Here is a 22,535-nt window from a genome sequence, read left to right on the forward strand (position 1 = left end):
GGTCTTGAGAGGCCAGAAGGTGAATGGAAAAATACTCTGGGATTTCATTTCAGTCCAACCCCAACTCTCTATCTCCTCATTTCAGAAGAAGAACAGCGTGTCTAATCCATAATGCCATTGTGATTCAAACTTAATACTCTTCATTAAAAATAATTCCCATCCATTTATTTAGACTCACCAGGAGTGGTCCAGGCAAGAGTGATGGAGTTCGGGGCCAACACTGTCAAGTTATGGGGAGGTTGGATCCCAGTGGGGCACGAGACTGGCGTTTGTATTACATATTTGTCACTCACGCCGCTCCCACCGCCTGTGCTGGCCTCCAGCTCGTACACATACCTGAAGAGATGGCAAGGGAAAGAGTTAGCAGATAGCAAATGAGGGTCACAGAGAAATGAGGGATCAAGGGAGATGGAAAGAATCTGCAGAAGGGCAACGTTAACGGGGCATTTTCACACAAAAGAGTCACTGTATAGTCAGCAGGAGCTGGTTGAAATCACTGCTTAAACAGTAAACATTTTATCAATATATTTGGAACAAATGCTAACATTTCAATTGCATTACCTGTTACAAATTGGCTTTTTAAAATCCAACATTGACATTTGGATATACAATTCCAGCCAGCAACATGAAGCAGGAAAGCCTCAGGTCTGGATGTTAATGGCTTCTCAAACTGGAAGAATTGCAGACCAATGTTTATGTTGTTTTGACGGTAGATTGTCACACTGTGAAGAGTTAACTATGGCAGCTGCATGTGATAGTGGTCTTCCATGGGTTGTGAATTTGCGTACACTGAGGAACACTGGTCATCTTGTGAAGGAGCAAAAAAAAATCCCAACTAATTCATCCAAGGTGAGCTATAGTTTTAGAGAAGGTCAGTCCAGCTGTGCAAGCACAGTGGTTTCATTGATGAGGAAGAGAGATTTTTCTATTTTCTAGGTTAGTTTCGGCAGAGTTTTGAGGTATTTGAAAGATTCTGAACAGGAGAAATTGAATCTGATATATGTATTTATGAAGTGGGAATGTTAAATATTGATTATTATTGTTAGTGATTTCTTGTCTTTGCGTATGTTTTTTATGTTGCAGAAACGACACTTGTTCAAAATCATGCATTAAGAACAACTTTGTTATTTTTTCACCTGAAAAACAGGGGAAGAACTATTTAGGGGCATGGATCACCAGAATTGTTTTTCCCTCTATTTGTATTTAATTGACAAATCAAAAGTATGGCTTGGAAAGACTCACAGAATACATAGACTTTGCCAAACGACCCCAGAAAATAGATGCAACAGTATCTGTATCTTGTACACAAGTCACAGCACTTGAGGTGCATTTCTTCCTCTTTCTCCGTCTCCATCATGCATCTCCCTCCTTTGCATCCGTCTCGCTACCTCTCTCGCCCATGACATCATAAGATAGATTTCCCTTTTAAGAGCGGGCGGCTGGCTGGTGCTAAAGCCTACATTAGCTCTGTAAGTGGGCCACCATTTAACATTAAAAGCCTTTAATTTGCTATAAAGTCCAGCACACGTGCATTGATAGGCAGCGGTGTTGGGTTATTGTTTTTTGTGCAGGGCGTTTTAAATAGAAGGCCATTAGCACCTTTGTAGTGAGTTGAAACACATTCGGGAAAAGGTATTAAGACTACTCATAGGTTTCCTTCATATGTAGACACACAATTTTTTTTGAATAAATCCACCTCACTGAGAAACACTTGCTGTGGAGAGGAGAGAGAACGACACCTTGAGAAGAAGGGAGTGTGATGGAGAGGGAGACCTTTTATCATGGCAGAAGGTTTCTGGGGAGAATGAATTTAAACACTTCATCACTGGAAGATATTTACTTAAATGTAAACACCGCCTTGGGATATCAAAAATGAAATGGTGTGTGTGTGTGTGGTAGGAAATGGGTGAGAGGGGCATTTGCATCTGTTTGGATGTGGTTGTGTGTGTGTGTGTGTGTGTGTGTGTGTGTGTGTGTGTGTGTGTCCTATGGGGCCAGCCAGAGGGAATAGGTTAATTCTCTCGTCATCTTAGACACTTCCTGGGCTGCCGAAGCAAAGTGACAGCTAATCAACATTGTCATAAATAATCAATGGCCACTTTGAGCAGTCTCACGCACAGACACTTGCGCACACAGACAGCCATGCGTGGGTACACAAACTTGCGCGGCCGGCGTAAACGCAAAAGACTGCCTGGATAATGGGGCCGGTGCTCCCTGTGTAATTCTTGGTGCATTGCTAAATTGGGAAAAGAAGGGAGGGAGGAAGGGAAGGAAGTAAGATGGAAAGGATGGGAGGGTGAGGGGCTGGAAAAGTGAACAGGAGGTGAGACAAGCGATGAGAAGTGAAGGGAATGCCTTCTGGCAGACTATCTGGAATTAAGGAAAATTAAACGTCACACACACATACAATCCTATCTTCTTCCATTGGAGGAGTGCAGGGTGTTATCCTAAAAATTCTATTTGGGGAAAGGAGAAAGACCCTCTGGAGAGAGAAGGCCAAGGAGAGAAAGGCAGAAAGAGGAGAGACGGAAAGGGGGGTATCATTTTACACTCTCATAATTAAAACAGAAAATCCATCTTAGAAAAAGGACATGGATTAATAAAGGTTAAGTGAAAATAAACAGATAAATAAAATCTCCGCTCCAATGCGGTCTGCAAGCAAAAGCCAAATCTGATTTGTGTTTTAATGTGTGTGCGTGAGGTAATGTTTGCATCTGTCATGGGCATATCAAATATTTGCTCATTAAATGACACAAACAGACATATACAGAGCTCAGTCCTAAGAGAGGGAGACACACAGAGGGAGACATGGATGGGACGATAATAGAGAAAACATAGGTTGACCCCAAGATAAACACGCACACACTCAAACGGAAAAACATTGGAATTAAAAGGACGATTAATTCTGAAGCTACAGGTGAAGCGTGTTTAAGCATGTCGGACTTCTGCACACATGCACTCACTCAAACATCATTCGTGTGGGAAGTGTGCGAGTGATCGCTCTCTACCTGCGGTTTGGCAGGAGTCCAGTGTCAGTATAATTCTGCTCACGGTGGTCTCCAGTAAAAATAGTGTCGCCGTCTCTGTTCAGTCTGTACTGGGAGACGTGTCCATTAGGCTGGAGTGGCTGATCCCAGTACAGCTCAACCGCAGATGTGTTTATTACCACATGTCTGGGGCTTGACCATACTCCTGAGAAGCACAGAGGGGGAGAAGACGTGGAAGTGAGTATTTACCCACATTAACTGGCACCTATCATTGATATGTAGTCCAGAACGAGGACTCAAATGGGAGCTTCTTCTGTTATCAAAGGGAGCAACAGCAATTCTGAAAGCTTTTTTGAGAATTAACAGAGGTCAGGTGGAATGAATAGTTAGTTTACTGTAAACTGAGACTAATTATTTGTGAATGCACGTAATAGATTAGTTGTATATCTTGGTTATTGTATGACTGAAATATTACAATGACGAAGAAGACGTCGTACGTACGTCCGGTTACGAGGTTATAATGATCAGGCAGAAAGCATGTGCATTTAATATGTAATTTAATCATTTAAAATCAAATGGTTAACAAAACTGGAGGTCTATGGAGGAGAGTTTCATTAATATTTAACATAAATCAAATTGGTTAATTAATATATAAACGGAATGTTGATTTTAATCACACAGATGAATGCATTTTAGATGATATAAATTATATTGTAACCATTGAGACAAAGCGTTGGGGCTGGGGGCAAAAAATAAATATAAATAAATTATAAAAACTAATAAAAAAGAGGTGTCATAAGTAAGACAACATTTGAATAGCAAAGTGTTAAACAGATGCACAAGAGGAAATGCATTATATTTAGTTAGTAATGGCAATAAATGTTGAAGCCCGGGAAGAGAGAATAGGTAATATGTTTCAGAAAGAAAATACAAAAAGATGGACAAAAATAAAAAAAAGATTGTCTCAAGGGAGACCAGAGAAGAACAAGAAAGGGAAGCGAATGAAGAGAGGACTAAATCCTTCTGATTCAAGTCTAATAAATAAAGATCCACAACGACATTTTAGCGAGTCAACAAAAGTAAGCTCCACTGTAGTCAGCGGTGAAGAAAGAGAGCGAGACAGAGAGAGAGCAAGCACTAGGAGGAGAAATCTGAAAGATGATTATCTAGTATTTAGAGAAAGGCACATGATGATAGTACCAGAAGATTCAACAGATTTAAGAGAGTTAAGATTCAGTATTTATCTAAATGAATAATAAAAAGATTAATCATTTGGTTAAATTTAAACAAGCCTTAAAGAAACAATTATATGGGATTATTATCCCATATAATTGTTTTCTGTCAACAGTATGCCATCAAAAAGAGAACATGTTTAAGAGCTATGGAATCACATTGACCACTATATTTGTACATAAAAAAACAGGATCCCTAGGGTATTCAATAGTACATATGTGCGTGTGTGTGTGTGTGTGTGTGTGTGTGTGTGTACCAGCAGGGGAGGCTTGCATTGTGCGTCCTGTGGATGGTAAGCTGGCTCCACATCCAACAGCTGTGCAGGCCACCAGCACATAACTGTAGTCTGTGAACGGCTGCAAACCTGTAGCACACAAACATACATTTAAGATAAAAGAGCAAACAAAGGAAGAGTCTCAAACTTTTAAGTACACAAATCAGACACATACTTGACCTATTTCTTTTCACTTAAAAAAAAATTAACTGCATGTGAGTTTTTTTCAAAACCGTGTAAAGGCCAGAAAAAGGAAAGAATAACAACAAAATGAAAACTGGCCAAAAAAGTAAAAGAGAGAGAGCAAAGCTGTCCGAGCCCGTATCACAAGCTCTCCCTCTCTATCCATTTCACTCTCCCTCCCTCTGTTCTTTCCACACTCTCTCAACGGATGGATCCATATCTGTCGGTGTTAAATTATGCATGCCATAACTCAATAATGAAACAACGTAAAGATGGGCAGCCGCGGAACTGACATGGGATAGGACCGGTCCAACGCTGTAATGTCATCAGCTTTTGATCTATGATAATTATGATACCTGGGTATGCGTTTAGGCTACAGCGTCCAGACATGATTTATTTATAGACACCCGCTATGCAGCTTAAAAGAAATCACATGGCAGTTCTTTAACTGCAACCACTGAAAATCTGTTTTTGGTGCTATATTGAACCTTTTATTGGATGATTTAAATACTGGAAGTTGAGGAAAATTCGCCATGAACCTAAACAAAGTTATCCTTGAGTTTAAAGCACTTTCTGGTGATTGAAAACGTTGTGTCTCCTTGGGATACATTTTGTGCCCGGTTCTTGATATACGGTGGATGGATGGGGATTAATGGATGGATGCAAATCCTTAATGTTGTCATGGGGGTTGACTGGGTGTTTTATGGTCATTCACTTAGCTGACAGCATACAACAGCTTACAAATCAAATTGAAGGGAAAACGAAAGAACTAAAACGACTCTATTTCAAAAGGATGAATGCAGATCAGCGTTGCATGATACAGTGGGTTGAATTCTTGATTTAAAATGGCTTTTTGGGTGAGGTAAAACATATTTATATAATTATTGTTAAATATAACAATAATGCTTACGTACATTACATTTTAATGTAGGAAAAAAGTCCTGCATACTCCCAGAACAAATAATCCTGTTTAACGGCAAGTTTTTGGTTTAAGTTTATTTCCAAACATGGAGATTTCTTCAATTTAATGGCTCTCCCTTTGAGAAGGGAAAATAAAAAGTACCTCACTCTTAACCACTATAAGTAAGATATCATTTTTATATCACTTACATACTGCATATGACTTATCACACTTGCAATATAGTAAAAAGAAAAAAATCACCAATTCACTTTTTATAGAACATTTTTTTCAAATTAAAGTCTCTTAATAATCTGAATTATCTATTGATGCTTCCAGCAGTGTGTATTTGGTAGCTGAAAGCCAGAGAGGGACACCCTGCTGTGCGTCTCAGCTGCTATGAGCATACCGTGGTCCATCCTGTGTTGACTACGTATGGCAGAGAACGTGCACGCACGCACACACACACACACACACACACACGCACACACACGCAGCGGAGAGCTTCACCGCAATTTCCTCACGTCTCACCTCTTTCTACTTCTTAGCCTGCTTAACATGCCTCATAGCCTGCCACGCTTAACACAACCTCTGATCAATGTGCGTGTGTGTTTGTGCAAATGTTCTCACATTGTTGCTCTGTGTTTGAGTTAAATAAAGGAAATCTACCAGCCATACAAAAGCACTAGGGTTGAAGCGTAAGGCTCTGTTACACTATTTAAATGTGCACAACGCAAAAGCGTGTTTATATGAGTCTGTGCACTCCAGTATAGTAGACAAAATCTGCCAGTGATGTCATTTGTTGCAACACTGAATAAAGCAGTAGCCCTGCGTTCTCCAACATTAAGACAGACAGAGTGACCCTACGGGAGTCTAAAAATTGGATGGACATTTGTAATATTTGACACAACTTTATAGGGCAAGGAGGACATGTGGCAATGGCTTCAGAGAGTGTCTATGTGGACCGACATAATATAAAAAATACTTTAAAGCCATTTCCATGATTATTAATGACTCAATTCAGTTCAAGGAGCAGAGCCGATGTAAAGGTGCTTTTATCGGTTCAGCCCTCTAGGAAAGAAGCACACAGTCGTAAACTAAAAACTACAAGGCCAAAACTTATGATCTCTCGTTCTCCAACCGCTCTGTCTCATGATATTTCAAATATAAAACCAAAACAAACAATAATACTACTTATCTAACGGGCATGTGCAGATGGACACAAACGCAAAAACACCTCTGATGTTTCAAAGGGTGTTACAAATTACTTTTGACAGTCAGCCTGTAGAGGGCAGTATTGGTCTGCTGAAAAGATTACAACATTTCTACGATGAAGAGTGTGTGTTTACCTGCACTGCCAGTACATACACACATATGCTTATGTGCCTGATTATGGAAAAGACAGAGGAAGCTTCAATCATTTTTACAGTAATCACTGGGAAGTGGAAAAACGGATGGAGGGCGTTTTGATGTGAGCAGCCAGTGGTTTACTAACTCAGAGCGAGACAAGGTGGTAACTGTCAACGTGAGAGCTGGACACAGTGGAGATAGGTGTGTGTGTGTGTGTGTGTGTGTTTGTGTAATACAGAGTAACTTTGGCAGTGAGAGTCAAGAATTGAAGCTTACATTTAGTTAAAAAGAGAGACTGTGCTTGCGCACAAAGAACAGGAATGACTATAAACTGTTTTTGTAGATTTCTTTTGTGGGAGAATCCATGCGTGCGCATGTGCTGCAGTAAAAGTTGCTGTTTGCATCAGAGAATATGATAGGATGAATGGCAACAGCCGCAATACCACGCTGTGAACCTGATACACCACATTGACTGAGAGAGAGAGAAAAAAAAAATATATATATATATATATATATATAGAGAGAGAGAGAGGGACGGGGGGGATGAAAAAAAGTTATGGAATATATGGAGAAATAAATGGGGGAAAGAATTAAACAATTAGCATGATAAACTAAATATGTTTTATTTGCATGACAAACAAAACAAACTGACAAACAAGACCAACAAAAAACACTCAATAACCAAAAATAACAGAAAGAGAGGGAGGGAGGAGAGGGGAGGGGAGGGGAGGGGAGGGGAGGGTAGGGAGAGGAGAGCTTCGATAACACCTCTCCTAAATAATTAAGACTTTGACTTCCTGTCTGTGGCTCCCTAATGCAGCGATCGTCTGGGATGGAACAATAAGATCAGGTTCACACACACACACACACACACACACACACACACACACACACACACACACACACACACACACACACACACACACACACACACACACACACACACACACACACACACACACACACACACACAGGCTTAATTTACACACACACATTCCACTATCTCAGTGTGGAACACAAGGCCGAAATGTCCTGGGAAGACATGTTTTTAAACTTGTACCTTTTATTTGTGAGGCAATATTTTTATACATATTTGACAATGATTGCTTTTGATTTGCTCGCTTACGGTTAAAAGCTAAATCTTTTAAGTGACAAGAGAATCAGTAATTCACAGATGTATTTTGACCTTCTTATATATTAACTTGGGTTGAATTAATATTCAATGTGTTAACACGCAATAAAAATAACATCCATCTCAGAGAATATCCTTCTTCACTGCTTACTTTTACAATGAGTTCCAGCAAGTTACAACAAGTAATGAAGTAAAAAAAAGTTTGTTATGAAAGACTCATCCTGCATATTGTCACGTTGACAATTCTCATAAAAGATGGATTCGGGATTGATACATGGAAAGAAAAGTTCTCTTCTGTCAACCTTTTCCATTCCTGCACCTATAGCACAGACCAATCAGAGCATGGGGGAAACACATTAATAAATAAAAGAACATACTCTATTCCCTGCTGTTCTGAATTAATAATGAGCCTACAAACGACCAATTAAACACATGATTAATGCCATAATCTATATAATTGCAGGCAATAAGTCATTGTGAGCTAATGATAGCAATACTTAATATCGATTCACATGGGGTGTCTTTGTACAGTTGTGCTTAATTCTTTCTATGAAGTGCCCCTTTCAGAACAGCTAAAAATGCTATTAATAAGAGTCCATTTATTTATTTTGAATGAACAGGACTCTGTAGAAGCCACAAATTTGTTTTGATAATTTTAGGTTATGGCATCTTGGAGGCAGCTATTTACTTTCCATGATAACCATGTGAAGCAGTTACAAGTAACACTATGCAACTTATACAAGCTCCTTTTAGAATTTTTTTTGTGACATTGCTTATGAGATAAAAAACTTTTGTAAATGGCACTGTTTTTTTAAATATCTTCATCATAAAGCACCACCACTCCGTCATTACATTGTTTCATAAGGAAAAAAACTATTACTAATTATTATTTCACAATGTTTTATTACGAAAGTTAATCTATATGAACCTTTCTAAATAAACAAATGCCTCAGTAGCCAAAGAGATTTTGAATACTAAGATTTCATCATATAAGTTACAACACTTCAGGACTATTCAAATATAAATGGACAATTCTGTAGCTAAAAAAGCCCACTTCTCCAGTTTCTGTGGTTCGAGTGAGGGATCAAGCTCTTTGAGCGCCTGTCTCACTGTGAGAGCGATGCAGAGGATGAATGATGGCGTATTAAACATTAAGGATGAGGAAGTAGCACAGCAATTATTTCTATTCATATTTCACTGAAAACACTTGGATTCATTAATCCATCTTTTCATCTCTCCTTCTCCCGTTTCTCCTTCACTCCATTTGAAAAGGTGTCATTCTGTGGCCCTTTCCCTTCTTTGTCAACCGCTACTTCTCTTACGTACTGTACATTGTACTGTATTGTGTTTTTTTTCAAGTTTTAAATACACATGTTAGCATGAAACAGCTTGTGAGCTTTGATTTAAAGTTTTTTCTCACTACAAAACAAGCACCAAAAACACATTAGTCGTGTGCAGGTCAGCATGGAAATAAGCGGGGTAAAGAGAACACGCAAGAATGAGAGAGAGGAAGAAAGATGAAAAGGGGGAGAGAGAACTCCCCCAGTAGTGGTTTTGGCGAAATACACAGGGTTTTCCAGTGTCTCACTGGGGGGACGAGGCAATTTCACACAGGCATGCTGGTTGCTTACACTGGCACAGGGGGCTGGTACAGTATTACAGCACATTACCATCTCTATTTGGCATTGTTTGCTGTGCCTCATGCCTACACATACAAACACACATGCTTGTACGCACACAATTCCTGAACCACAGGCACCATGGGAATAGTCTATTGGCAAAGCTGATGCCTGGTCCGAGTCCAAGACAGAGCTGTGAAGGGGCAATGCCACTGAAAATCAGTCACTCGACTCCTACACCAGAACGTTTAACATAAAAAAAATCAGATAAGCCTCTGACAGTTTAATTATTTCCATTTTAGAGATGGATAAGTACGTCTTATGATTATAACCTACTGGCATTTCCTTTTGGTCGCTCACAAATCAGATGTCCCTGACACCACCATGTTTGTGTGCACATCTACAATGTTAAAGCAAGCCTACACTTACACACTGTATTTTGAGTACTTTGTTAGAGCACTGTGTCTCTAAAACTTTGATTGTTGATTAAGTTTTTGATATGAGTGTTTTATGTGAGCCTAAGGTGGCTCGCTTGGCCCCTGTATTCGTGTTTGCTTATGCACTTGTTGTGTGTGTGTGTGTGTGTGTTCATGGGACTATGCATGTGTCTGTGTAAAGGCAAGGGCACGATAGAGTGTGACAGGTGTAACTTCAATTGTTGGATGGCTTTCAGAAAGCAGCATGCATACATATTTACATGACAAAGAATCAAAAGGAGAGGGGGAGATGAAAAAGGCAAGGAGCACAGAGAACAATTTGGAATGTGAGACAACAGGAGAGAAGGTGAAGATCTAAAATGAGAGAATGTAGAGAAAAAGTGGCGAAAAAGTGAGGCATTCTCTTACCAGTCGCAGTGTAATTTCTGGGCCCGTCGATGTGCGTAAATATGGTTCCTACACCGGTCTGGTTCAGGCGGTACTGTTGTATATTTCCATTAGGACGAGTGGGTTCAGGCCAGCTCACATGGAGGGAGAAAGGACTTAAAGCTGTTACCTCTGGAGGCTGCACGTCCTCTGGGACTCCTTGGCCTGTCACTGCCACCACCTAAACACACACAAAGGACATTCATACAAGAGTTTAACTATAACATATGACACATTTCTGATATTTTACACAATGCAAAAAGGTGTGGATAACAGATGGGTTTCTGCGTTGACCATTTACGAACGTAATTAACACGACCACAACGCAGTAAAAAACTTCCAAATCCAGAAATGCTCTAAAGTAGTAAAAACCTTGTTTACGACATAGAAAGACATTTGCCGGTAATTAAATGTATTTCCCGAAAATAAAACAGAAAGGTAAAATGTGGACAACAAGATTTTTTATGTTATAACCTGCTGCCAAATGCATCCAAAGCAGAGAACACCCCCCCCCCCCCCCCCACCCCCACCCTCTCCCAAAAAAACTATTCTATTAAATTGCTGAGTCGCCGTCTAATTTTAAATTCTTTGTGGATCATCTGTGGACCCCTGTGGATGCTGGGAGAATGTGGAGACCACAGAATCACAGGGCAATCTGCTGCTAATGGCAACAGGGATATCCTGCCTTAATAGACTGTCACTAGCATTTCCCCCACATGTCCAACACAGTGCTATGCAATTAGAAGACTGCTACTACAACTAAGGAGACACACAACCATTGGCACGAATATAAACACACACAAACACACACGCAGGTATGCACGCAAATACAAACGGGGGGGCGGGGGGGGGTAGAGAGGAAACCGAAAACGAGGAGGAGGAGAAGATAAGGAGGATGCAGAGAAAGTGTCGTCTCAGTGAGTGCTTCACTCTGCAACTCAGAATGTCAAGATTTCACTCAAATGTGCAAGCGCTCCCTAAATGTCATGAACATAACAGAGTTGATATGACTTGGATGGAGAACTTTACTCTGACCTTAGTAGAAATAAGTGTCCAGAGTTGAGCAGCACATCGATACAGATGAATGAAATAAATTTGGTAATCCAGGTTTCTTTTGAGGTGGATCTAACTCACTGGTTATATACCTGGTCCAATGTAAATAGTCTATTGATAGAGCAAATTTGTAAAAATGGCAAAAATCATTAATAGCTCAGATAAATACAATAGAGATGCTTACATTTTACTAAGGTGCAATAAAAGATTGCATAAATACATGAAAGCATCCGTCACAAGAATAATCTTCAGTCAACACTTCTGTCTGCAGACTAACGAATGGAAACTTGGAGAGGAAGGAAAAATGGCATTGTGACAGACATTAGGGAAAAAGAGAAGGGGGGAGGTTGGACACCAGATGACAGTTGTTGTAAAAGAGAAACTTAAAAAGAGACAAATGAGATTTGAGTCAAGAGAAACCAAAGAGTGCTGCGTTTGGGTCAAGAAGACAACAGAAGACAAATCGCACACAGAACAGGACAAAAGGATTCGAAGACACAGGAGGACCAATCGCTCTTCCTCTCGCTCTAAGTGACCAACCGTATTAGATCAGCACCTTCTGTTGTCACAGCAGGTGTGCATTTTTGTGCGCCGTGTTTGTTTGTCCATGCCTGTGTGTGTGTGTGTGTGTGTGTGTGTGCAGGGGCTGATGCCAGGTAATTGCAGTGGTGTATTAGGTTAGCCCAAGTTATCCCATAATTGGGACTGTTTGGCCAATTTTCACTGGTGTACAAACTAATCCAACTCACTCCATTTCCACCCTCTGCTGGGAGTGTGTGTGTGTGTGTGTGTGTGTGTGTGCTTGTTTGTGGGAAAGTGTGTAAGTCTGTGTGTGTGAGAGAGGTAGCAGAGAGACAGAGAAAGGGAGGAAGACGATTGGGGTTTGGGTCAATCGGCGTATGGCCTTCGGGTTTGTGCATGTTCTTCTGCTCATGTAGCTTTTAGCTAAGTGGCTTGCTTCCATAGCAAAATAGTTTTGTTATGAATGGTAAAGTTAGGAAATCATTTGCATCATGTTTCTTGGATTGATGCAAAATGTATGGTTTAGGTCTACTAACACTGACATCTCCTGAAAAGGTAAATGCCTCAATGTCAAGGTAAGGCCTTCACAGTGACAGTCTAGTTGCTTTAAATATTACTATTAAAGATTAAACGTGTAATGCCTACCAACCAGCTTGGAAGAAAGAGATGGCAATATTTCAACTTATTTCAACTACATCAGTTACAAAAACAAAACGCAAACAAACTAACGGACAGTAGAGTTGAGAAAATCTAATTCAGGCAGCAAACCCCCCGTATTAGGAGTCCCATTGAACTGGTCCCCAACAGGAGGTTGGTTGATCTGACGGTGAGTAGGGGCAGTCCAGCATTATCAGACTCCTGGTGCTGAGTTTGCACTGGCTAAATTTGTGCCGCTGGAGGTCCGTTTCCTGGAGCTGGTGCAAGATCTCTCGGGTTCGTCGTCATCCCCTGGGCTTCGCTCTTTGCGTAGTACTAGCTCTATTAAGAGTTACCACATGACGATGACCATGAATACAAACTACTACGAGTGGCATTAGAATATTTCAATAAGGTGGTGAGAAATCTATTTATATTCACAAATAAGTAATATGCTCACAAAGTAATATATGAACAATTGAAAAATGAATACCATAAACAATAACAGAGTCACTATGTACAGTACATATTGACTCTTCATCCAACCAATCATTTAACACTCCTTTCTTTACCACAGTTTTATTTCCATCCATTACTACTTCATCCGCGTCACTTTTCTCCCAATCAATCATTTACTGGATACATTTGTACATTGGAAGTCTATTTTTCTATCAACCCCATACAACCCATTCAACTAACTATCTCCATCACATTCTCTCTTGTCCATCCACAGGTTTTTAAGTAAGAATTAACTAATAAAAAATGATGACATGTTAAATTAACAAAAAAAAAAAAAAAGCCAGAAAGACAGTTTTCAACATAAGCTTTCATCACCCCTAAGCTGGAGAAATTAATTGTTGTGGTGATATCAGCTCTGCTACAGCCAGAGAGATAGTAGGGGGGAGTTCTGTGTGAAGCTATTATGGGCGCTATCACAAACATCAGGGAGGCTCAGCAAATCCAGAGCCTCACATGCAGGGAGAGAGCCGAAACAAGGCTAAATGAAAACCTGTTCCGACATGGAACAACATCCCACACTGTACTTATTCAACAACAAAGGTCAGACACAAGTTTACAATTTGTAAAATATAACTTGCGGTTAAACAAGGTCTAAAAAAACAGAGTAAAAGGGCATTTAAAGGCCACTGGCAAAACAATAGATCAGATGAGCAACCAACTGCAAAAGGGAAATGCTGGCAGGTTGCTCTTCTAAGTTTACCTAACGTGAAGCAGGGCCCCGAATGTCCAGGCAATTTCTCCTTGACAGAACAAGGAAGAGTGATTGTTGCACACCTACAGACAGACAGGTTGGGGGCTCTGCAGGTGTGTAAGAGCACAAGGGAGAAGCAGCTCCCAAATGTATTAATTACACGAGAATAATTAAGTTTGTGTTCCATGAAATAAATAACAAAATACTTAGTTACATTGATTATCAGAAATATATCAGAAATATACCCACTTATGTTGTTTCAGCCGAAATTAGTGGCACAAACTGAACTGGAGTAAAGTGGTAGTTAGTATAGTGAAGCTCAGTCCATCTTTAGAGCAGCCATTAAACCATCATATAGGGGAATGATGTATTTATGAAATGGGGTACTACGATAACGCAAGGTTTTGTGTGTGAATGTGTGAGAGAGCTTTAAATGGAGAGCTAGTAGAAAGAAAAAACACATATCGAGACCAGTTCTGTGATTTTGATTTGAATGCTCCCAACTCCCAGCAGCCCCTGAACTTCATAGTCCTAAGAACGTGCATACTGACGCACGACGTGAATTATATTTGTGAGACGGGTAAGCATGAGGTTATGAACATAATTACTGCAGTAGCAATGATAAAAAGACATATCTGGTCTTACCTGTGAGCTGTCGGTACAACCAGCCCGGTTACACACCCTCAGCTGGTAATTGTATTCCCTAAAAGGTCTGATCCCGCCTACATCAGTGAAACTGTTTTCATCCCCACGGTAGCGTTCTTGTCCATTCCGCAGTATAATGTAGTGGGTGATGTCACCTTGTAAAATGGAAAAGTAACTTTAAAATCAATGTCAGAAGTTTCTCAATATTCAAAAGCTGTGAGAGGTCTTTTTTTTACACATGCACGCCCGCATACACACCATTACGCCTGGCTGGAGCGTGCCACAGCAACTGGATGATGTCATCTCGTTCACCTAAGCGACTCCAGCGAGGCGGTGCCACTCCCCACGGTTTGTCTTCACTGGTGGTCACTGTGGTGACATCGCTGGAGCCTCGTCCAAAGCTGTTCCAGCCCCTCACCCTGTACTCATAGGTGCTGAAGGGCTCCAGGCCAGAGTCTATTGACAGAAGGATGACAGAAGAATAGGAGCGAGGAAGATAAAACAATAACATTAGGCCAGTTGCAAGAGATTAATCAGCCAATCAGTCCGTAAGATTGTCAATACATTGATTTGAGAAATCCATTACCAACACTGCAACAAGCACACGTTATGCATACTGTAAGTGTAGACATACTATACTAAGTACACAAGTATACAAACAATGAAGATGTCACCTCATTGTTCTAACTAAAATAGTTCCAAACTAAAATATCCTAAAATATTATATATTATATATATAAAATGTGTGGTGAAATCTATCCATTGGGATTGGTAGAGAATCAGAAAAGAGCACAAAGGTAAAATCCAGTACAAAGACTTTGCATCTGCCAATTAGAAATATTGAGTGGATTCTAAAAACGACTGTACAGTCCATCAACGCTTATAACGAGCAACAGTGAGAAATATTGAGACACCCACAAGCAAAATATTTCTGATGGATTCTGACGTTTAAATGGTTAGTTGTACTAAACTAAAGGGTGCTGGTTGTTACCCGTTTGTACAACATTAGAGTTGTACTGCCAATGTAAACACACTTTTTATGAATACCAAATATATGCACTGGCGAGTAGGTGTAAACGTCAGGCCGTTACTGAAGCATTCTGGGAGACAGGTTGTGACAACCCTTATGGCGAGGTGAACATACAGGAGCATATAGGAATACAGATGCCCTTCTACACGCTCACAGGCACATATGCATTATTTTCAGGAGTGTTAAGGGACGTAAGCTGTAAATGACACCACGTTTTTACCACCATTCTGGGACTCTTGTCTTTACTACTCTGATAACTGAAGCAGCAAAACACACACAGCGGCACACACATTTAAACAAAGCACAGGAAGTGTTTTTATAGCTTCGTGCCTAAAAAATTAATTTATCCTTTTGATTAAAAACTAATTCCCCAAAATATAAATACAAATTGCATTTGCATACATGTAGTTATTTATATGGGATCCACCATAGAATTTTTTCCCAGAGAACCATAGCATGTTACCCTGCATGTGTGTGTGTGTGTGCATGAGAAACATCTGGTGTATGGTGGGTGGCGACAGCTTTATGTGCCTCTGCCCAGATGGTGTCACAGCATTGCCTAGAAACTCTTATCCTAACCACCCCGCGTGCCCCCCCTTTGCTCCCGCAGCACACTCACACACACACACACACACACACAAACACAGAACAAAAAACACATACACAAAACCACAAACACTGCAGAACACTTCAATGGTAACTAACTGGACACGCAAAAAAACATGTAATTACTGCACAACCACCCATACTCAATGACAAAACTAGTCTTGATTAAATAGACTTATCTACCAGGATATATAACGTGTGGACCGGCTGAAAATCGGGACGCACAGGCCCACAAACACCAGGACACACACACACACACACACAAATACACTGCTGCCACATCACAAACTCCCTTTAGGCTGATAAATAGTGGAGGATATTGAAATGCCATTTAAACGCCCATCTTTAAGTTTTAATGAGTCACAAGTGTACAGCTCAGACAGAGTTACCACGTTAACAGCTATCAACGTACACTCCAACAGCTGTCCTGGTGTGTGCGCATGTGTGCGTGTGTGTGTGGGAGCGTGTGGAAGGGCATCTGTCTCTAAAGCCCGTTGATTGCAGCGGCTGACACATTTAGAGTAAACGCCGAATTGGTTTCTCCAGGCTCAACATTTCTATGAGTGCTGCGTTTCGCAGATGGCTATATTCTGTTCTATTTGTTCTTCAAAGTGGCTCATGGACAGAAGCAGGGAGGTAAATGTACAATAAATGGTCAAATGGTTTTTAAACTCTATTACATCAGGCAACCAGAGGCATGCTGAAAAAAGAAAATAATGTGAATCTTTAATGGTACCGCTGCTGACTTTAGTTTTTCCTAAATATTTTAACAACAGCTGGTGTTGGATCGGTCTGAGAATACTACTTGTGTAACGTCACTCAGGTAACCAGGAGAGACGTTTGCGTAGCTGCTCACATCACACGCTGCACATAACCAACTAAAACACAATAAAGTGAAGAGCGGTGACTGGAAATGGAGGCTGAAAAACATGGTTGATCCAATAAGCAATTGGTTGGACTTGAAAAGGTACAGGAACCATTGAGTGGTACAAAACATTTAGTTTAAAAGAGAGATAATGAAACAGGAACATTTTCAAAAAAAGTTCAAGTAAAACAAAGAAACAAACTAAACCTAAGCTATGATAATTACTTAGGAAAGTACAAGTTTGGTCAGTTAAAGTGAGGACTATTTCTTTCCACCCGAATACATAGAGATTACCTGTAAAGGTGTATCTGTTGGCATCCCCGCTGTAGACTAGGTCCTCATGAGACGGGCACAGGCTCCCCTCCGATGGCAGTTTCTCAGTGTGTGTGTGACTGTTTGTGTCTGCCATTTTGTATGTGTTATCACTTCCGCTTGTATTCGCAGACAGGTCCCTTCTGAGAGTTTCATGAGTGGTGTTACGGAAAGGTGAGTATGTCGTGGAGGGTTTGTCACGGTGCGCAGACAGGACCCATGTGCAGGAGCTGGTAGATGGATCGAGGTCACACAAGCCACAGTAAGCTGTAGAAGCTGCAGCCACAGGACACACGGCCCCCTGCAAACACTGGTGCTGCGCACAGAAGAAAGGGAGAGACAGTAAAGGATGGGGAAAATTCAACTATGAGGTTCAAAGTGTTTTCTTTAATTGATTTGTCTCCATGATTACTACCACCAGACATCCTATAGACGTTTAGTGTTATATTTACAAATTGTGATGCGCTTCTCTCCGTCTCTAACACATCCTAGATGCAGAATGTTGGTATTGAGTTTGTGTGTTGTAAGCGTGGCCCTTAATGACATCATTAGAGATAATGAGAGTTCTTACCCTTTGTCCCTGTGTGTGTGCGTGGCTCGGTTTGTGTATGTGTGTGTGGCTGTTTCATGCTGACTTAGGAACACACAAACACCACATGACCCCCAGTTGATAAATGGAAGATGGCCCAATCGCCAACTCCTGATGTGACAACGCGTTTGAGAGAGACAGAGAAATACCCACTGGACATGTAAAGGCTGGTTCTTTTTTTGACAAAGCAGCAGGCATTTCGGAAGCTTGAAAGTCATGTGATTTACATGTAAGATCCATAAGGTCATTTACAATTTTTTATGTTAAATTAAATTATTTTTTCATCTTTCAACTGATATGCACCAAGCAGGAAAAGCAATGTGAATAAAAAAGTTAATTTAATTCATTTAAATAATAAATCTGCTGCAAATGTGTATTCAACTGCTCTTGTGAAACAAAAAAATTATAGCAAAACAATGCTTGGTTATTTTGGAATGTGGATGCAGAAGAACAGACTGCTATAAGGGGAGCTGCTTTATAAAACACTTCTTTCTATCTATCTTTATCTTTGATCAGATATTAATGTACTAGTGGAATAAACACGAACACACATAGATACAGACACTTTTACTCACCACACATATCCTCTCACATACCTGTATCAACAGGCCGGGTGTGGGTTCATCTGCACACACATGTCGTTGAGGGTCATAGCCAATGCCATTGCAGCATTCCTCCTCCTGATGTATGACCTTTGACCCACAGCACTGCAGTGTCACTGTGGCATTGCCAGCAGCGTGCATCATAGGGTATCCGTCATTACTCACACAGCACAGAGAGGTTGAAGAGTTTATATACTCCATGCCACAGCAGGCAAAACCTAAAGATAGAAAACATAATGTGGTTATATCTATGTTAAAATGTGATGTCAAAAAGCACCGTATCGGGTCTCACTTGAGTCATCTGCTTCTACATATGCAAGCAGGGAATCCTCAAATACTCCTTAACCTATAATTATCTCCTCCCTCCACAACATCTCCTCCTTCCTCAGCCCACTTCCCAAACTCTTGTTTCCTTTTCTCCTCAACCTTTATTTTCCCGTCTGCAAAAAAAAGTATTTACGCTTCTCTGAATATTAGAGTGCATCTTCTCTTATCAACTCGTATTCTCCTTCCCTGTACGCCTCCTTTTCTCTTTCCTCTTCTTTATTCATCTCTTTGTACAGCTGTAATATTCAGGCTATGCTGTCAAAAGTGTGCAGGGGGAGAGGAAGTGTGGTTTTCTGAGAGCTGCCATCTCTGACAGTGATAGGTGACGTCTGCTACCACTTCACCTTCAGCAGCAAGGTGACATTTAAAATATATGCTATCACTCCATTGCCCTGTAAATGTTTTGCAGCTGAATACCAAAAAAAGACTGAGACTTGCTCTTGGTGGAGCAAACATCATTTTTGTCTACACAAGATCAAATGTAATGTTCTAAGTTATAAAAGCTGCTAATGAAGTGTTTGGCATATGATGTCCTTTTCTATTGAATACTCCTGAACCCCCATGAATTTAGCAAAAGTTGTGTCTTAATTTGTTGTCTTTACGAGTTTAGTATTGAAGCATTTGACAGAATACACTCTTTGAGCTCAAAGGGATCCATTTGCAGGTGCACCTTCAGAGCTCTTGCGCTGTTAAAAGCCGGGTCGACCGACCCAGGAGGAGAGGCAAGATGGGAGCTAAGGTAACACAGCTGGAATCTGAGGATATTACACCACGCGGTCAGCTAATGACTATTGTCCAGTCGCAAGAAACTTCAGCCTTTACCATGTCGGTGACTCTTTCACATATTTCACAGACACCTGGCTCCATTGCGGTAAGCCGGGTTAAGCTGCACCCAACCAGCCAAGATCTCACTTTTTAAAATAGTTCAGCCAATCTGGTTACTTTGGCTTCGTTGATGGGGAGGATTGTCCATGCAATGGATTAGGGCTATAACATTGTCCTGGTATAATACTGAACCAGGAAAGGAACCCACTGTGTGAGTATGTTGAAAATACAAATGAGCATGGCAGGACACATAAAATATCATAACTGGGCTGATGGAAAAAGGACAAATTGTATTGTAATGAGCGTGAATCAGACAGAAATATAATAAGAACCCTTTAGTCACTGGATTATTTGTGTTTTTTCTGAATAATCTAAATATCATAAGGTATTTAGCAAATTCACCCTAACAGCCGATGACATGATCTGTGGCGCTATCTACCCCCAGCTGTGTTGCCCATTTTATTTGACAGCAGACATTAAACACTAAGTCATTGCATTGTACCATGGCCTTGCCCTTTAATGGGGCTGCAGCTAGTTGTGGAGTGATAAATAACTTATTGTTTAACCACCCAATCACCCTCACTCTCTGAGCACACGAAGAGCTGCTCATTTGGGCAATCATTTCACTTAAAGGCCAGCAGTGGAGGGTGGCGCGTAGTTTTTCCTGTGCGGTTACATCCTCACCGCATCCATCACAGGAAACATGTGACGGGGAAATGCATGTGCATGTGTATGTGTGTGTAATTGTGTGACATGAAGGCAGTCTGACGGCAAGTAACTCACTTAGCAGCGGCAGCTGTTGCAGAGTGGGGGCTTGGTGGCCAATTCCCCCAGCGCTTTACTTCAGCTTCAATGACGTGCAAATAAACAGCTCAACACTTTTCCGAAATAGCTTCCTTGCACTGATCCCTCGTCCTCTTGGCGTCTTCACCTCTAGTCCCTCGCATCGGGACGCCAAGCCCTCTGCGATTCACAATCTTGACTAATTTGTCTCAGGTCCATCCACTACCAAGCAGTCAGACAGCCATCTTCCATCCGGGTATCGTTTAACCTGCTTTTTCAACCTCTAGGAAATGTTTAAACTTCATCACCTGTGACCTGAGGTTCAGGAGTTCACTCCTGCCGCTTCTCCGCCCCCTTTTTTCGCTGGATCCTTTAAGTCCATCAATACCTATCAATGTCCACAACAGAATTTGTCTGTTCCATGTTGTCCTTCTACTGAACTATTTTTCCCATCATCCTATCATACTAGTAATCCCCCTTCTTTCTATTCCAATATGTCTTCCTTCACCCCCTGTTCATCTCATCTTTATATCTTTATTTCCGCCTCCTCTTTATACTGCTATTGCTCTCTCTATCAGCCTCCATTCAGTTCATACGTCTATATTTGTTTGTTTATTCCTCTGCAGCTAAACTTCAGTACTGAATTATCACACATTCAGCAGAAATCTAATCCCTGTCTTTGTAAGCGTTATCGGTGTTTGGGTTTGTGTGACATGCTTGTACATTTGTGTTACCGTTTTGAGACACACCTACAATTTGCTCTTCCTCTCTGTAAGCTGTGTGCGTTTGTGCATGCGTATGCATGTGAGTGTATGTGTGGACATCATCACACACCTCTTGTTTTCTCTCTTGCAGTGCAGAATGCTTCAGCCCTAATCTTCAGATTTAAGTTGGATTTGCATACATTGGTTAATAGCATCGGGAGCACCGCGTCAACACAAGGTGCTTAGACAACGTGAATTATTAGGGTTTCACTCATTCCACTTAATGATAAGTCAATATTTATCCCTGCCAATGAACTACTGATAAAAATGTGTGTTGTGGATTAGGGTTATCCGAGCCCTCTCGGAGACCAAAACCCCTCCACAACTTTAAACAAACCAAACACTTTTAAATACCTGAATACATTACAAGGGGTTTGGCACCAAGTGCAAAGCAATTGCACACAAAGTATGTGTTCATGCATACCAGCACACACACCCACAGCCACATTGAAGAAGCTCTATAGACAGACTGGAGGCACACATCTGCACGTGCACGCTCATTCTGAGAACGAATAATGCACATAAAAGCTGATATAGTTATTTAAGAACAAGCTCATCAAATATTGACAAATTAAGTTGGTATGGGCATATATGCATGCCAATAAGTTACAAAAAAGGCATTTTACATATCCTCACGTAAAAATGAATGACTCATCTATTTTAACTTTAATCAAAGATTCACAATTGTCATTATAGAGGATTGTACTGTACAAACAGGTATACCCTTTTTGGTGAATGTTTATTGTTGTTGTTGATTATCCTTTACATTGTTCCAAATTTCACGAATTTACATTTATGGGGGTACATTTTCTAGATATTATATATTTAATGTCAACTTAACTGTAAAGTTGATACAAATACAATATTTTGCTTTGAAATTCTAGTCTTGTGTGGTGGTCACAACAGGTAAATAACTCAAGGAAAGGGATACCTATCAAACATGTTGTTTGTTATGCCTTTGTTAAAAAAAAACAGTTGGAACTCTCAATAAAGGTATCAGCCTTAAATACACAGTGTTGGTCGGGCTCTATGCACGCACGCGCGCACACACACACACACACACATTAGGGAGTGTTGAACATGCCATTTTCTTGCACCTCATTTTCTTTCTAACTTCTTATTTTTTATTCATCTCAACAGCATCAACAGCTGTGACAATGTGTGCATGTGCATCTTTGGCTGTATGAGTCTCGAGTGTATGTGTGTGCTTAGCTTAGGGAAATGCTT

The 22,535-nt window shown here is 40.7% G+C and overlaps 1 protein-coding gene across 1 annotated transcript in view; it reads right to left on the bottom strand.

Moving 5' to 3' along the window:
- Positions 1 to 22,535, bottom strand: part of ush2a (Usher syndrome 2A (autosomal recessive, mild)) — a 155,065-nt gene that overhangs the window by 25,965 nt on the left and 106,565 nt on the right. Inside the window, exons 63-70 of the mRNA XM_062561810.1 lie at positions 18,604 to 18,827; positions 17,401 to 17,734; positions 14,864 to 15,061; positions 14,606 to 14,760; positions 10,522 to 10,720; positions 4,477 to 4,584; positions 3,009 to 3,192; positions 179 to 336 (exon numbers count right to left, since the gene is read on the bottom strand). Of these exons, the coding sequence (XP_062417794.1) occupies positions 179 to 336; positions 3,009 to 3,192; positions 4,477 to 4,584; positions 10,522 to 10,720; positions 14,606 to 14,760; positions 14,864 to 15,061; positions 17,401 to 17,734; positions 18,604 to 18,827 (1,560 nt within the window). The remainder of the gene's footprint in view (positions 1 to 178; positions 337 to 3,008; positions 3,193 to 4,476; positions 4,585 to 10,521; positions 10,721 to 14,605; positions 14,761 to 14,863; positions 15,062 to 17,400; positions 17,735 to 18,603; positions 18,828 to 22,535) is intronic.

The sequence above is a fragment of the Pungitius pungitius genome, chromosome 4, assembly GCF_949316345.1.
Source record: "Pungitius pungitius chromosome 4, fPunPun2.1, whole genome shotgun sequence".
Lineage (NCBI taxonomy): Eukaryota > Metazoa > Chordata > Actinopteri > Perciformes > Gasterosteidae > Pungitius > Pungitius pungitius.